This window comes from Neodiprion lecontei, chromosome 2, assembly GCF_021901455.1.
Source record: "Neodiprion lecontei isolate iyNeoLeco1 chromosome 2, iyNeoLeco1.1, whole genome shotgun sequence".
NCBI classification, from domain to species: Eukaryota; Metazoa; Arthropoda; class Insecta; order Hymenoptera; family Diprionidae; genus Neodiprion; species Neodiprion lecontei.
The window spans coordinates 42841162-42858239 of record NC_060261.1 but is presented as its reverse complement, the minus strand read 5'-3'; the positions used below and the strand labels follow the sequence as shown (position 1 = coordinate 42858239).

At 38.8% G+C, this 17078-nt stretch overlaps 3 protein-coding genes across 6 annotated transcripts; 2 read left to right on the top strand and 1 right to left on the bottom strand.

Annotated features, from left to right (window-relative positions):
- Nucleotides 1-342: 342 nt before the first annotated feature.
- Nucleotides 343-3462, top strand: LOC124293163 (major royal jelly protein 1-like). 3 transcript variants are annotated; one of them, XM_046733013.1, is made up of 6 exons: nt 343-527; nt 778-1012; nt 1273-1445; nt 1519-1737; nt 1918-2343; nt 2505-2942. In XM_046733013.1, exons 2-6 carry the CDS (start codon nt 811-813, stop codon nt 2778-2780), a joined length of 1296 nt encoding a protein of 431 aa, XP_046588969.1. In that variant the 5' UTR covers nt 343-527; nt 778-810; the 3' UTR covers nt 2781-2942. The 3 variants fall into 3 exon arrangements, 1 of the variants encoding a protein (XP_046588969.1); XR_006903105.1 differs by lacking the exon at nt 343-527 and adding an exon at nt 3017-3462 and having other exon boundaries at nt 2505-2832; XR_006903104.1 differs by lacking the exon at nt 343-527 and adding an exon at nt 3001-3462 and having other exon boundaries at nt 2505-2832.
- Nucleotides 3463-10556: 7094 nt separating this feature from the next.
- On the top strand, nt 10557-13645 carry LOC107223424 (maltase 1). 2 transcript variants are annotated; one of them, XM_046733007.1, is made up of 7 exons: nt 10557-10751; nt 11264-11448; nt 11580-12043; nt 12124-12567; nt 12648-12903; nt 13025-13370; nt 13456-13645. In XM_046733007.1, the coding sequence occupies exons 2-7, from the start codon at nt 11280-11282 to the stop codon at nt 13529-13531; spliced, it is 1755 nt and encodes a 584-aa protein (XP_046588963.1). In that variant the 5' UTR covers nt 10557-10751; nt 11264-11279; the 3' UTR covers nt 13532-13645. The 2 variants fall into 2 exon arrangements, with proteins under 2 accessions (XP_046588963.1, XP_015518588.2); XM_015663102.2 differs by lacking the exon at nt 10557-10751 and having other exon boundaries at nt 11238-11448.
- A 61-nt stretch (nt 13646-13706) lies between these two features.
- Nucleotides 13707-16953, bottom strand: LOC124293164 (major royal jelly protein 1-like). Its single transcript, XM_046733014.1, has 6 exons — nt 16815-16953; nt 16363-16588; nt 16110-16288; nt 15836-16054; nt 15340-15759; nt 13707-15277 (listed from the first exon to the last, which is right to left on the bottom strand). The coding sequence occupies exons 2-6, from the start codon at nt 16565-16567 to the stop codon at nt 15005-15007; spliced, it is 1296 nt and encodes a 431-aa protein (XP_046588970.1). The 5' UTR covers nt 16568-16588; nt 16815-16953; the 3' UTR covers nt 13707-15004.
- Between the last annotated feature and the right edge of the window lie 125 nt (nt 16954-17078).

Sequence of the window (17078 nt, the reverse complement as noted above, 5' to 3'; positions counted from 1 at the left end):
ATGTCGCAATAAAGATGGTAAAACACTGAATAAATTTCCAATAAGTTTTTACACGGGTTAGGAAAAACCATCAACATACAGCAATAGCCTAATGGCTGAAGCTTTTTTAGTTGTGTCGATACTGAAATATTGATCACTCACGGAAAGATAGTCGCGTTGTCATCTTTATCTGTCTTGGCTCAAATCACGTTTGCACTAAAGTTGTCACGAAGGTAGTAGTTTACTACATTTATTTATGACCTAGAAGATAAAATTACACCGAAAGGTTTCTATAAGATGGGCTTTTGTACTCGTGGAGCATGCCAACTGGTGACGGTTAGCTCAAGGTACGTACAAAGTCATTTAAGTAAGCCGAAAGGCTGTCATTAGAAGATCTTAACAGGGCGAGTACACCAGAACAACTAACAGTTGTGTCATTCGTATCGGTATGGACGAGATTGGAGGGCTTATATTCAATCGATTTTCTAATCAAATCTTTGACTATGATTCTCCATTTTTCACAAGAGACCAACACAACGTAATATGAGGTACTAGAAATATCATGATTCTTGTTATTGGAAAGCCATTTCTCAAATTCTGCTTACTAAAAAATGCCGAAAATGGATCACTTGTTAAACTGCCAACTGTTTATATTTTTATGTAACTATGACCTGGGTGTTGTAAATATTTCAAAGAACTGCCTATAGAATCATTCAAATATCTGTTGCAACAGTAGCAAGAAGTTACTGTTAATAAGAAATAAAAGAGTTGAAAAATAAATTTTTTTTCACTCAACAGTATTTCCTGGAAATTTACCGTGAGACTTTCGGGATGACAATTTTTTTCCGAATTAATTGGCTACTGCCGGTTATATTGGCCTGCACTGGCTTATCTGCGACTGAACTGGACGTTATTTACGAATGGAAATACGTTGACTATGTATGGCAAAGTACGGATCAAAAACAAGATGCCATCGAACAGGGTGTTTACAACCACTCGAGAATCTTGATGTTTGACCAACAGCCACTGCCAGGTACACCTCTCGTAATGATTAACTGTCGCTCGTAGTAAATCGTTACTGACTGCTTCGATGCCGCAGCTCTACTCATCGTCGTCGATTTACAATAGGAATATGGCAAATTTGAACATGAATTGGGTGGTCATGGCACAACCGACCGCACTAAAAATTATAAAATTTTTAAATTTCTTTGTCCATATCTTACAATATTCTGTTGGTAAGAAATCAGTTCAGATCTATCACAGAGTCTAATTCACTTGTGTCTACATGCTTAGATGGCCGACGAATGGTAACAACTCCGAAATTCTACAATAACCCGGCGACTCTATCGACGATTTCGGACGCAACCGGCGACGGTGGTCCATTGCTGGCTCCGTACCCAGATTGGAGCTGGCACAATAAGTCATCGGGAGACTGTTCGGGGATCACGAGCGTCAACAGAGCAGTTGCAAGTATATTGAAAGGTGGCTGGTAAGAATATTCGGTACACATCTTTACACGTGATATTTAATTTGTCACAGATCGACGACTGCGGCAGAATTTGGATAGTGGACTCTGGTACAATCGGCAACGAACTGATATGCCCGGCCAAGATTCTCGCCTTCAGCTCGACGACCGACGAGCTGCTGGAGAGCTTTGAATTCTCGAGCGATTTACTGCGCGGTCCCTGGAACAACGACACGGGAATACTCGAAATACAAGTCGTAGAATGCTCTGCTAACGCTTGCGACGATTACTGGGTTAGTCGACTACAGTTTCAATTACGATTCGTTCCGTTCTAGACATCGTTTACAGCATCTGGAATTATGGTGAAACGGCGTTGGTCTTGGACTGAATATAATGACATATTATTCGTATTCCACTTTGGCTAAATTGATGATTTATATAGTGGAAAATCAACGGTTATTGTACACTTACAGGTATACATTGGCGATGTATCGAGCTACGGCATGGTGATTTTCAACGGAGAGAAGGCGTGGCGATTAAACGATGAGATTTTCCTCCCGTCCGAAGCTGGCTCGCAATTTAGCATTGCTGGAGAAAATTTCACCATGGGCATTGGACCTTCTGGCTTTTTGTTAACTCTCGATGGATTTCTGAAGGAGAAATATTTGATGTTTAAGGCCTTATCTTCCTTTAAGACGTACGCGGCTTCTTTGGAAGACATGCATAATACCCAGTACTCGGGAAGTAACGTCACATACTACGTTAGCAATTGGACAGCATCGAGTCATGAAGTTGGAAAGGTTTTTACAAAATACGGAGGTATCGTCATCACTGGATTCACTGATGAAACGGAATTGGTGTGTTGGAATCTACAGAATCCTCTGGATAACGGCTACGTCGTACGTACAATGCCGCATTTCTCCGATAAAATTTGTCCGCACAATTTAATTAGTTGTTTCAAAAATTTCCTATGATTTCGAACTTTTAACGCGATTACACGCCGTGGTTTAGAATAAGTTTCAGATCTGCAGCTCTGATGTATGGTTGCGAATGATTTCAGGGTGTTCTGGAGCAGAGTGAAACTACCTTGCAGTATATTTCCAGCGTCAAGCCCATAATAGAAGACGGTAGTGACATCGAGACAGTCTGGGTATTGACGAATAGATTCCAGAAGTACGTATTGGGCACGATGAATTTCGACGAGATAAACTTCAGAATGATAACGGCCGACGTCGCTGCCCTTGTCAAAGACACTGTATGCGAACCGGAGGATCACGAAGTTTTGGATAGTATACTTGATATAAATTTTCTTTACCTGAAAACTGTATCCGTATAAACTGTCACCGACCGTATTAGCGTGGCGCGTAGCGTGCGAAACTAAATTCTTGGTAAGGAATATTTCGCATTCTTAGACTACTTCGGTAGCTACACAAACTCGGGTATATTCGTTCTTCAGTCGTATTAAAATGTCAGAAAATAAAGTTTTTCAACAATCATACTTCATTATTGCACAAGATTGCTTACGCCTAAAATACAAAAAAGAATTTACTTCATAGAATCGAATTTTCCAAGATATTACGGACGAACACGTTGGATTTGCGAGGGTTTATCGTTTGGGGTCGCATAGAAACATCGCTACCGAGTGCGATTAATATTTTTATGGACTTCACGGCTTCATATAAGTCTTGGATCAATAAAATACCGATCGCAGTACATCGTGCAAGAAGGGAATAATTGACTTTTATTCCTGTGTTACATAAAAACGTTTGTTCTCGACTTATTATCAACTCTGGACACATTGTTGACTTGAAAAACGGGACTCACTCGGTATACATATGATATGTTACGATATTTATAGACTTTATAGATATATGTTGTAACGCTAATTTGTTATACCATCAGCTGAGGACTCACCGTTGACACTTTGGTGCGATTCTCTAATTACTCTGAATTCAATGAACAAGAATAAAACGATATCTGTTGGGCGCCAGACGCTTCAACATCGATTTCGAAATAAATATGTGATACGATATTAGTAATTAGAGAACCCGTTGTATGGCTGGCTAGGCTCAGGTACTCACACGAACTACTAGAGTGGCGGTATTCAAGATAGCTAACGATAATTAAAGAATTAAAGTAATAAAGAATAAGCTCAAGTCAGGATAAATTAACAAGTCAATCAGTCGCATATTGTCGATTAGGTTCACAAATTCGCGTCGGTCAAACTGGATTACAAAAATTAGCAGCAATCGATAAGTCAACAAGAATAGTTCGCAAGATTTTCGATGGAATAAAATTAAACGGCAGTTGAACAAAGACGACAGTTAACAGAGAGAACTGAGCGTAGGTTCGGAGAAGCGATATAATGCAAAAACCTACTTAAGACTATGCGTCACTAGGCGACGTGATTTCACCTAATTTCCAAAGATGGACGCTACGATAATTATTAGCCTGTTAATTTAATGCGAGAATGAGAACTTTATTAGAAATCGATAGTTAACGAAAGTGACGATAGCTTGGATGTTAGTAACGAAAGACTAAGACAGACCTTACGATAGAGTTTAACTTATAAGAAAGATTGAGATTAATTAATAATTTACGAAAATCGGTAGCTTTGACCAGAGAATATTAATTACAGTAAATTACGAGGGATAATTTACGAGAGCGTTATCGCTAGGTGATCAAAATGCTAAATTCCTATACTCAAAAAATTCGACATACCAAAGACAAATACAATACGATAAAACAGAGAACATGAGCAACTTCGTAATGATATGTGACAAAAGCGGAAGCTTTACCTCAGCCTGTGACCCGGGCTCACAAGCACTGAATTTAATTTAAATTAAACTTATCGATAGCACAGAAGAGAGAAGGTAAGAGAAAGGTAATCTGTAGTGAAAGGAAAGAAGTTAAACGATAGTGCAAACGAAAGAGGGTTTTCGAGAAGAACGATAGCGACGATAACGATGGCGGTAAGGAAGAAGGAAAGGCAGAGTAACTGAAGGAAAAGTCTAGATCAACGAGAGTAAGACAGGAAGGAACGTGGCCTCATATTTCCCGCTAATTTGGTTTTGCTGGACATATGGCTTCATATTTCCCGCAAATGCGTTAAGATGGAATAATATGTTACTTTCATTCCGCTTTTCCGGTTAAAAAAGTTAACTTTATGGTTGAGTCGGGAATAATCTAAACAAATACTATTTCAAAGTTAAGACAAGCATAATGAGGCTGGTATAACAGAATTTTTGTAACGCCAAAAAAGTAATTTGTATTCATAATTCACTTCATACAAATCCTATACAAATAAGAATGAATTGTCTTATAGTACTGCCTGATTTCAACATCGTTTCGAATTCACCAAAGAAGTACCTTTGCAACGATCTTTTCATACTTTCAAAGTGTCTTGATATGCTTTATTTCTTCCCATAAATTACGCGTTCAATCAAAAACGAGAAACATTTGGTATAACAAATCTTGCGAGCTTCCACATTTGTGATGCGCATATAGACCGATGTGCTGATACGAACTTATACATACATAAAAACCATGTTATATGTATACTACAGAAGCTTCGCCACCCTGGATTCTGTTCCGAAATTTTTCTTTGTAAACTGTAATTCACATTTTTCTTGATATCTTTTGACAGTACGAAGAAATTTGTTGTACGAAAGATATAAATGTTTTAAAAATCTTTTCATAATCTAGAAAACGATTCGTCTATGTGGCTTCCACATTACGTAGCAGTAGGTGCTGCCCCATATATATATATATATATATATATATACACATATATTAGGTTGGTCCTTATTTGGGGTGTTTTCGAATTTTCCTGCGGACAAGACGGAAAAAGTTTGCAAATAAATCAATAAAAAAGTACGCCAAACCGGGAGCCTGTAAGCCAACCCTAAGTACTCCCGCCAAGGCCATGAATTTTCCCATGTAATTTCAATGGGAATTCGGACTTACTGCACTATTTTTTTCCCCCCCCGCCTAAATAGTATTTTGAAAAATCTGAAACTTGGCATATGTCTTTCCTATATTCATAGATATTCTACAAAAAATTGGGCGATTTAGAACGATGAAATTAACAAAGTACCAGCGCATCAAAGTTGTGTCATAAAGTAAAAAATCACCATTTAAGGAAATAAGATAATATTTATTTCGTTAAATTATATAATTAGAATCTAATTGTTTGATATTATTTATTAATCCATTTATTTCGTTAAATGGTGACACTGTTACTTCACGTAGCTGGAAATGAAGGTTGCGGATCGCCTTAAAGTAGCTGTAAGAGTGCGAGAACAGAATTGAAGGAACGTAAAATCTGGAGGATGTCACATTGTACCAAATTTGTCAACATTATTTCATACATTTTCAACTTCCTGTTTCTCTATTTTCAAAGAAAAAAGGAAGTTATTATAATTACCCCGAAAATGAAAAGTCGAGTTTTCACTAGACTTCGACGCTTCCAGATCTAGAGAATCACCTCCAATCATTTCCAGATGGACCTCTCTCTGTGTGAGTGTGTATGTACGTATCTGATCAATTTTTTTAACCGACGATATCTCGAGAACATGGTGCGATGGAAAAATGTCAATGATGTACAGGATTTTACCCTCATGGAAAAAAACCCTCAATTTTTGCGGGTAAGCCTTAAAATTTAAGGATTCACCCTAAAAGTTGAGGATAAACCCCTAAATTTGGGGGTTTACCCCCAAAAATTGAAGGTAAATCATCATTAATGGAGGGTTTATCTCCAACAGTTGGAGATTAACCCTCAACGATTGAAGGTTCATCCCCCAGAGTTGAAGATGAACCCTCGACGTTGAAGGTGAAGCCTCAACGTTGAAGGTAAACCCTTAGCGATAAAGGTTAATTCCTAACAATTGAGGGTTCAATCCCCAAGACATGAAGGTGAATCCTCGACGTTGAAGGTACACCTTCAACGATGAGGGTAATTCATATCCCTAAGATTTAACTGATATTAAATGTGAGGGTGAACTATCAACATTGCGGGGATTGTCCCCTGCAACCCCAAGGGATACACCTATCTCTTCTTGAGGGTAAACTCTAAAATTTGAGTGTCGACGCGAAAATATAATATGTAAAAGATTGGTGGTGAAGCCTTGATTCCATTGCAGGGTAACATAACCCGTGAAATTTCCAAGGTAATTCTTATGATATTCGTTGAAGTTCTATTATTCTCAACAACATGTGAAATGATCTATCTACATATTATTTATAGCAAAACCAATGATTCAATTTGAATTAAACTTTCGAGCAGCTCGCTGGAATTGAGCCATCGCATCATATAGTATAAGGATCACTATTGATGTTGCATTTTACTTACCCTGCATGCCATTATGCAACGCACCAAAAGAATACTACTTAGTTTTTTCAGGGTTGAAATTAGAAATCATAAACTACACTTTATATGGGGATTCTCACGTCAACTCGGTGAATCAAAAACATTGACCCTCTTCGATTTTCTCAGTCATTTTTTATATGATAGTTCTTGGAAATTATCTGAAAATTATCGAATCTGAATATTTTATATATTTTCATATAGTGTATGTACATTGTACATGTACGCATACATCTTCATTATAATATAATAATGAATGGAATGCATTGCGTATAGATAATTCTTCGTGGCTATATGAATTATACATACGTACGTTAAATTTTATTCACGATTATTTTTCTGCGTGGGGATGCATTATACCCTCCTTCTATATTAAACGCGAATTCGTATAGATATACAAGAATTTAATAATGTTTATATATAATTTTCGTGGCATTCAATGATAAAAATGAATATCCAAATGCATATATAACATATGTATATGATAGATTCAAGATATCAAATGAGAAATAACCAGACAACTTCTTGATGAGTCAGTTTCTATTGTATTTACTAATAGTGTGTAATGGACTTTTGTAATACCGTTATATCTATAATCCCAATGAAATGACACAATAAGCTCTTGACTCGAGAATTCTTTCAAAGTGAATCCTCGATTGGGAGGTTCACCCTCAACTCGGAGATAAACCCTTGACTTGGGGGTTAACCCTCACTTAAGAGGTAAGCTCTCAACTTGGGAGTAAACTCTAGACTTGGGAGTAAACCTTCGACTTCGAGGTTAACCCTGAATTAAGGGGTACGAACAGATTTTCACATTATTTGAAAATTATCAATTAACTTTCGTTCATAACAATATAATGATATACCATCCGGTTACACTTGACTACGAAAATTTGTTCTACTTTATTTCGAAATTATTGTGCGTGAACTACAAATCGGTAAGTAATAGTTATTCAAGTTTAGAGTCCATTGTTATACGTACGACTTGAAACGGACCTCGAATACATTTTTTGCGTTATTTTAAAGGGGCGAAGATAACGTTTCCAAGTAATCATCAAAAGTTAAACTTTAGTTTGTGATGAGTTTCGGCCAGACTGATCGTCGAATGGTGCAAGGAACGTCAATCCATCGTTGATGCTTGTGTGCAAAATTGTCGTAAGAACAAAATATCTCGGATTGATTCGGAATGGCTCTACGAACTTGTACCCAGAAGTACCATTGCGCCATACGCTGGGATGTACATGCTTGATTTGTTGTAAGTATCTCTGAAAGTCGAGAAATGAGTGATAGAAGTACTTTGAACGACGATCGGGATTGATTGACTTTTCAATTGGGCTATAGCCAACGGTGCGAATAAGGGATCAGAGGAGGACGACTTAGTAGTAACATTGGACAGAGCTTCTAATATCGACGACGCTGGAGCCGGGATTCGATCCGACCATCTCTCTTTCGCACCATAGATCTCGCACGGGCCTCGATATTCCACGATCCATCCCATAAGACACGACATCCCAGGGAATATCCCCATGAACAAGGAAGACGCTGAGCCCACGGAAATTAGACGAACTACCGAGTTATAAATTAATGACAGTTTTTCGATGTATGGTTAAGGTTGCATGATCACACAAGAATTGGTAAGAATTAGTAAGCGGTCGATAACCCTTCAAGGTTTCGGTCACCCATCATTTCATTTTGTGATTTTCTTTTATAAATAGTTAACAAATAAACAAGATGCTTATAGTGTATGCATCATGCCTTGAAAAAGGCACGCCAAGTTTCACGTACTAGTATAGTGTTTTTTTTCTCTCGTTTTTCAATAGCATTATATAGCAGTTGCCAATCCTTTGCTTGCAATCACATAGCGGTAGTACGGTTTGGTAGCACACTCATAGTTGGAAGTCAAAATAACAGACAACATTCCCTGCTCACATCGCGATCGGAAAACTTTATCAATTCTTGACTCGTCTGATCGGCACCGCCGTATTTTATTTGTAATTCGAAAGTATGTTTATGTGTGAGTTTTTTTTAATTTTCTTCATACTCAATTATCACTTATAGTTGGATAAGTTTAGGGTTAGTCTGAACCCAGAGTAGCAGCATTGTGATTCCTAAGAGATATGAAAACTGAGGGTCAAGTTTCAATCGTACGTTTATTGTAAATTGACAGACATGTATTTGGTGATAGTGCGTGATTTGATTCTTTTTCGTACGAGTTGATTATATGCATACATTTTTGATCAGAGATGGTGTTTTTGTGGGTAATGACCACATTTTAAATATACTTGGCGAAAGGTTTTCGCACCGGATGTGCTTTCTGGAGGGATTATATATACGACTCTTATACCACGGAGTCGAGTACAAGTGAAAAGTTTTACTAGGTAGGGTCTTTCGATCATGAGTTTCGTCGAAGTTTCTGCGATTGGATTCTGGCACTTGGAACAAAACTGGCTAATTGACTACAAATCAACTAATCTATCTCGATCGAGATAAAGTGATGAATGCGCCGATGTCATAAGACGTCTTCTATATTTTTCGAAAAACTACCGTGGTGTCCAGTTTTTTCATAATATTTCAAGAGCCTATTTTTATAATGTACCTACCATATAGTATTAACCTATTTTAGATATTTCTGTTATCGGATGATGAAAGACTGCAGTTCATTTTCATTTTGAAAAAGGATAAATTTTGGGAACGCCACGGAAGAGTTCTCGGATATTTCGAATTGTTTGCGAAAATTTATCCGAAACAGCGATAGTATGACGGAGGAAAACTTTGCATTTTACGCAGGCCAACATTATGCATATGTGGCAACACTCGGATTGAATATAATCAACGCTTACGATTACGGATATGGCTAAACTTGTTTCCTAGCTGTGTGGCAAGCACAGAGACGTATGAAAAAAAAGTTTGAAATAACGTATTACTGATACTGTTTTTCTGACTTGTTAATTTTTTTCTAATATTCTCAGTTTGATGAATTCAAACCAATTCACACTACGTGCGGTGCAATTCATGTCGGAAACAATACACAGTTTGTAAATTATTTAAACAAGAAATCGATGTGTCTTTTATCTCACAAATCATACGTATGAAAGAAGAGATTATTAATTAATATTCAAAAACAGAAATTCAGAAAAAGGTTTATCAGCATGATCAATACTTTGCGTCATGGTCCCTGATGCAAGGATATGTTAACTCCGTATTATGCGAATTTCCACATGATTTATCACGAAGTACTTACTTGCAGAGACAAGAAGGAGCTATTGCAACATTTTTTCACTCACGAAAACAATTAAAAGAACAGTAAAAAATTATTACAATTCGACGTGTTAGGGCAACACAGGAATCATGTCTTTGAAATAAAAGTATGGCTGTAATAAAATTCGCGAGTTATATCACGTTTGGCTTTGCATTTATGTCGCAATAAAGATGGCAAAACACTGAATAAATTTCCAATAAGTTTTTACATAGGTTAGGAAAAATCGTCAACATACAGCAATAGCCTAATGGCTGAAGCTTTTTTAGTTGTGTCGATACTGAAATATTGATCACTCACGGAAAGATAGTCGCGTTGTTATCTTTATCTGTCTTAGCTCAAATCACGTTTGCACTAAAGTTGTCACGAAGGTAGTAGTTTACTACATTTATTTATGACCTAGAAGATAAAATTACACCGAAAGGTTTCTATAAGATGGGCTTTTGTACTCGTGAAGCATGCCAACTGGTAACGGTCAGCTCAAGGTACGTACAAAGTCATTTAAGTAAGCCGAAAGGCTGTCATTAGAAGATCTTAACAGGGCGAGTACACCAGAACAACTAACAGTTGTGTCATTCGTATCGGTATGGACGAGATTGGAGGGCTTATATTCAATCGATTTTCTAATCAAATCTTTGCCTATGATTTTCCATTTTTCACAAGAGACCAACACAACGTCATACGAGGTACTAGAAATATCATGATTCTTGTTATTGGAAAGCCATTTCTCAATTCCTGCTTACTAAAAAACGCCGAAAATGGATCACTTGTTAAACTGTCAAGAGGGAAAAAGCAGTTGCGAATAATGAAGAAAGAATTCATTCAATTTTTTTTTCTGCCTTACTTTCCCCCGATCTTCCCTACTATATAAAATCTAACATTGTATCAGCTGTGTACAAACTATAGGAAAACATGAGTAAATGATTTGATAATTGATTTTCGCATCAATAGATTTAGACAACGGGAAATGGTAGGTTCAACAAGAGCCAAAAACCTTCGATTTTTCAGGATTAGCTTTAATATGAAATACTGACCGAATACAGAAGTGACAATTTGATTTACATCACTTCTAACAAAACACGAAGACGCATGTGGCCCATATTTTTGATTTTTGATTTTTTACCTGATTTTTTTTCTTCGATGTTCGATGTATTTTTTTGTTCGATGTGAAGTGTTTTGATGGTCTATCGCTACGTAGCCCTACAGTATAAGTAATGAGCGCCCTACGGCTGTTCTACCTGATCCTTGCTGTTTCGGCATCAATTCATGCTATCACATACAATGTCACCGTACCAACAGAGTGGTGGCAAACAAACGTCATGTATGAAATCTGGATCGAATCCTTCAAAGACAGTGATGGCAATGGAAAGGGCGATTTGAATGGTAAGCCAGCCTGTTTGATCAATAAAGAAAACATTTCGGTTTGTTGATTATTTCATAAATATGTGGGGTGAAGGAAATACAGTTTTTCTGGCAGTGATTTTTTTAACGATACTCCCACAATCATTATACAGGTATCAAGAGCAAATTGGATCACTTCGTCGACATGGGGGTGACATGCATTTGGCTGCCGCCGATATACGAGACTCCCATGGTTGACAGTGGCTACGACATTTCCAATTTTATTGCCGTGAACTCACTTTATGGGACACTTGACGATTTCGATGCACTGGTAACTGCGGCCCATAAATTGGGACTCAAAGTAATCATCGACTTTGTTCCCAACCACACGAGTGACGAGCACGAATGGTTCGTCAAAGCGAAGCAGGGCATCGAACCATACTACAGTTACTACGTCTGGAACAAAGGAGTTTATTACGGCGACTATCTTAGCTATCCAAATAATTGGTTGGACGCCTTCAACGACGGCACCGTTTGGGAATGGGTCGACGAACGCGAAGCTTATTATCTTCATCAGTTCAGCGTGCACGAAGTCGACCTCAACTGGAGGAACCCTTTCGTGATGACGGAAATGAAGGTAAAACTTAATTTCCTTTGAATAACATCTGTTAGTGTAAGAGGCAGGGAGAATTCATCTGAAATTTCATGACTTTTCAGAACGTTCTTACGTTCTGGCTTGATCGTAACGTAGATGGCTTCCGTATCGACGCTGTGCCGTACTATGTAGAGTCTTCTACTTTGGAGAACGAAACTAGGTCCGACAAAGATGTCGATTCAACCAATTATTTCTACCTGAACCACACCCAAACAAAGGATCAACCAGAAAATTATCCTATCGTGCAAGAGTGGAAGGAACACATAAACAATTACACAGTCTCAAAGGGTAACGACAAGGTTCGGTTCATCTGCACGGAAGGATACTCTGACATTGATTACGTTATGAAATGGTATGACTACGGTGATGACTTTCCATTCAACTTGAACTTCATTAGAGACGGAGATATCGCCAATGAAGCTGTTCTAGATACAGCGGAGGACATCTACGGCATATACGTCAAATGGCTGGACAATATGCCATCGGGTAAAACAGCTAATTGGGTGGTGAGTTATAGGTGCATTTTTAAATCTTCGTTCCTTCAATTTTGTATGGTCGGTAAGTCTTATGACTCATATGCACGTAGTTAGGGAATCACGACTTCTCTCGAATCGCCACACGAATCGGACTGTACCGAACGGATGGGTTTCACATGTCCGTACTTTTGATGCCTGGTGTTTTTACTATGTTCAATGGCGATGAGCTCGGTATGACGGACACATATCTTACGTGGGAAGAAACTATTGATCATTTTGCTTGCAGTACAACCAATACAACTTACTCTCTGATCTCGCGAGATCCCTGGCGCACTCCTTACCAATGGGACAACACCACTTCTGCCGGTTAGTGTGCCCCGTTTTCATTGATCAAAGGTAGTAACTCTACTTTCTCGATGGCAAGTCTTTGTACTCGAGCCTCCTTAAAATTTATCTGAGAAATTGTATTTGGATCGATAACTTTCAGGTTTTTCCACAAACTCTACTCCTTTCCTCAAGGTCAATCCGAACTACTTGACGGTGAACCTTGCCACTGAAAAAGAGGCGGATTTCAGCCATTATAAGAATATTCAACAAGCAATCGCTCTGCGCAACACCACCGTATGGCGGGAGGGAACGGTCGACGTCGAACTTATTGAGGATCAGGTGGTAGGTATCGCTAGGCAACTTGACGGTGAGGAGCCGATAGTTGTGTTGATAAACTGGGAGAATTCCACCGTCACGGTGGACTTGGATAATTACTTTGACGGTCTGCCCGACGAGTTGTCACTCAAAATCGCTGATATCTATTCCGGATTGAGCGCAAAAATTGGGTAAGTTCTCCATTTGTTGCTGAGAAGTGTAAGTAATCGAGTTTTCTGGCGAATGTTCTTTCATTATTCACCTTTTAACTTTCAGAGATACGTACAGCAAGTCAAGTATAGAACTTCCCGAATATGGCTCAATGGTCTTGCTCGGGACAACTAGTGCTTGAGATTCATCAACCAGCGAAATTCCCATCCGAGTAATAACTGCGGGAAGTATTCCAAAATTTATTCCAAGTTTCAATTCAGTTACCGCTGAATAAAGACACATGTATGAACCATTACTTCAGACGCGCATGGCTGTTAATGCCTCTCCAATCACAGATCACATTTTTTTTCTCACAGAACAAGTCCCCGCTTTTTTCCGCGAACGGTCGTGACTCTGTTTTTTGAGTTGCCTGTCTAACAGCAAAACTAAGAACGGTTGTCAAATTTACGATACTGAGTTTGAAAATTCATCCTCTGATATGAGAAATTTACAAACAGTATCCATTCGTCGTTGTTAGGTGATCGTCGTTTTTTAAAACTATCGTCATTTCCTTCAATTTGTGATAAACGTTCCGATATGATCATGCATCTAGCGTTATGTTATTTTATCATTCTACTCATTTCAATCGCTAATATTCACGGTAAACTGAAAACATCGATCTACAGACGGAGACGGAGATGCCGAGTCAAATATGGGCTTAACACTAATAAAAATACTAATTTCCGAAGCTACAAAGTCAAAAAATTTTGCATGTCAGATTTTTTACAACTCACAATCTCTTATTTTGTCTAGACCAAATGTTTTATAACTTGGAGAAAACCAAAGTTCTATGGTTTTTATCACTTAAATTCAGCAGTATGTTTAGTAAATTCCAAATAAAGTACAGAAAATGTCTAGCAAGTTTACAAATACAATGCATTTACTATATAATTTCTTAAATTCAAAGTACGCTCCAGCGTTCCTCCAACCAAGTTGAGCGAAATTAGGAAATTTATATGCAAATTCAATGAGAATGCCTAGTAATACACTTTACAACACGGAATTTTTTATTCAATTACACTGTGGTACAGTAAAATTTTGGTAAATTTCCGAACACTTTTAAGAATGTGGAATAATTATCACGTAATTATAGTTTATATACTTCCGTTCGTGAAGAGCTTCAAGCTCAACGGCCAACGTTTTTATAATTTGAATAATCGAGATAAAAAATATATATCTTGCCATACAACAAGAAAGTTTCACCGTAAGCAAAATACTGAACCCTCTGTATAGAAATAGATTATATACGAATATTGTATACAGTACATTATGTATCACTTGCAGAACAAGTTCAGTGTCTCGTCAATGGCGAATAAAACTTGGAGGTTTTCCCCATAATGACACGCATTCCCCCCGCCCGTACATAATTCTGTCCATATAATTGTCAAGATGTTCCTTTATCACTATAATTTAATCATTTTCGAATACAATTTTAACCGACGATGTAATGAATTGCTGGAAAGATCGTCTGCTTCAAACCAAAAATACATTTCAGTGCTAAAGTACGTACATAAGTCGCTCAGTTTATAAGGAGGTACGCTACATGGGGAAACTGATTGTGAGTGGATACTATCGTAAAGGACACCAGAATATAGACGAGCTTATGGAAAATTTCTCATACCGTTTCATATTCAAAGAAAAATTTATCCTCAATGCTAGTGGCACTGTGCGAGCTCGGCGCGCACACCGTGCCTTGGACGGTATCAGCGATGTTGACCGACAGAATTCTGAAATTGACATCGTCGAAGTCCATGGTACCCAGGGCGAATTTTTGATACCGATTGGTCAGCATCCAGTACTCTTCGTGCTCAAATCCGGGCTCAGATCCTTCGAATATTTTAGCAGCGCTGGTAAATTGCAGAGCCTCGTCATCCTCCAACGGTGTACCCTGAGACAGTTGAAAATTGGCTGTAATACGAAGCACTGAATTCTGATCGGGGTTCTACTCACCACGTACTCTGTAGCCAGAGGATTTGCCAGGTTCCAGCAAGCCACTACCAGACTCGAGGCCAAGGCGCCCATAAGGACCCCGGACTTCGAGAAGACTTTGACAAGCTCTTGCGACGGCAGCGTAATGTTGCCCTTGTAGTAAGTTACACTGCTGTTCTTCGAATTGTGCAAATCCTCGACTCTTATCGCGTAGTCTGAGTAGGAGGACAATGGTCTCAGAAGAAGATAGTCCTCGTCGATGAATCCCGGGGGTGGTATCCTCACAATGGAAGTCCCGAGTTCCAGGGTGACGTTCTCGCCGGCAACGCTGAACTTCGTAGCTGACGAGGCCGGGGCATAAACGTCGTCGTTTTCCAGACGCCATATGTCCGAACCGTCCCAAATAACAAGGCCATAGCCCTCCGGGTCCCCAATGTAAGCCTGAGGAGGATTCTTTCGTGAAAATCGAATTCTTAGCGGCAACGATTTCGAACTGACATGAAAGTCCGTAACTAACCCAAGTCTCATCGCAGGAGTCCCCCTTCGTCTCGACGAATTGTATCTCAAGCCGGCCCTTGCTCGGATCTACAGAATTATGGGTCAACTCATGTGGAATATCAATCCGATGGATCACCTGGTCGGTTGTCGTATTGAAGGCGAACAGCTTAGCAGAACATACTTGCTTATCTCCTATCTTCCCGGAGTCGACGAACCACAGCCTGTTGCACTGGTCCGTCTGGAAAAATATTCAATCAGTGCAAAGAGTCGAAACGGGACGATTTGGTACTCACGAAAAGACGAGACACGCTTGTTATTATTTCATCACCACAACATTCTGTCTCGTGCCAATCCCAATTTGGGTAGGGCTCCAGCAACGAACCACCGTCCCCGATCATAGGCGAAACAATTGACAAACTTGGAATTAACAAATCGTTGGAATATCTGGGTGTTGTAACCAGAACTCTATTGCCTGGAAACGAAAGTTCTGAGCTGTAGAAGCAACAGGTGATTATTTTGTCTAGATGTGTTTGCTGCAGATTGTACCTGAGATTTTCTGGAAATCAATTGGTATGATTTTCGTGTAATTGTATTCTTCAGAAACTTGCAACATATGCTCAACAAGTGGATCTTCGGCCGCGTATTCAATGTACTTCCATTCATGGATAGTCGTAAGTTCTGCCGCCAACAACGAGCCAACACATGACAATACGATTGTGAGTATACGAAATGGTCTAGATGGGGTTGTCATTTTATTACGGTTCTTCGATTCCTGCTCCGAAGAGAACAGGAACACATTAGAAAACGGGCTTTATTCGAAACTTGATGGTGCCTATGTGACTTGATGGAACAAAAGAAGAGAAATAATTCAATCGCATCATCCAATCGGTTTGATCACCTACGTGTTGTTTCTATAGTTACGTAATTTTCATCTAAATATTAATGATGATATGATTGACGTACGCAAACTTAATTCATTGTTATGATTACAGACTTACTCTAAGTGTTCGTTGAAGTAGAGTTTCGTCCGGCTTTAACAAAATTAGCGATCGATGTGCAATGTCGATAACGATGGTTTTGACTACGAAGTTTATTCGTGACTACCTTGAAACCCAGCATAATTTAGTTGAGCGGGCCAAATATTATTGGCACAGCTGTTTAATTTCCGATTGCGTTCTCTTCGCGCAATTTCTGGTCTCTACTAAAATTTCATTCTGCTCCGATGCTTCTTTTTTGGGGACTGAAATTCGAGCGTTGTGTAA

What these genes read in the sequence shown, in the direction of transcription:
- LOC124293163 (XM_046733013.1), top strand. Translation starts at nt 811, where the DNA reads ATGACAATTTTTTTCCGAATTAATTGGCTACTGCCGGTTATATTGGCC. An exon ending in TGACCAACAGCCACTGCCAG is followed by an intron (nt 1,013 to 1,272) that starts GTACACCTCTCG and finishes CTACATGCTTAG; the next exon opens with ATGGCCGACGAATGGTAACA. An exon ending in CTCTGGATAACGGCTACGTC is followed by an intron (nt 2,344 to 2,504) that starts GTACGTACAATG and finishes GAATGATTTCAG; the next exon opens with GGTGTTCTGGAGCAGAGTGA.
- LOC107223424 (XM_046733007.1), top strand. Translation starts at nt 11,280, where the DNA reads ATGAGCGCCCTACGGCTGTTCTACCTGATCCTTGCTGTTTCGGCATCA. An exon ending in TCGTGATGACGGAAATGAAG is followed by an intron (nt 12,044 to 12,123) that starts GTAAAACTTAAT and finishes ATGACTTTTCAG; the next exon opens with AACGTTCTTACGTTCTGGCT. An exon ending in GGATTGAGCGCAAAAATTGG is followed by an intron (nt 13,371 to 13,455) that starts GTAAGTTCTCCA and finishes TTTAACTTTCAG; the next exon opens with AGATACGTACAGCAAGTCAA.
- LOC124293164 (XM_046733014.1), bottom strand. Translation starts at nt 16,567, where the DNA reads ATGACAACCCCATCTAGACCATTTCGTATACTCACAATCGTATTGTCA. An exon ending in ACTCCTGCGATGAGACTTGG is followed by an intron (nt 15,760 to 15,835) that starts GTTAGTTACGGA and finishes AATCCTCCTCAG; the next exon opens with GCTTACATTGGGGACCCGGA. An exon ending in CTCTGGCTACAGAGTACGTG is followed by an intron (nt 15,278 to 15,339) that starts GTGAGTAGAACC and finishes CAACTGTCTCAG; the next exon opens with GGTACACCGTTGGAGGATGA.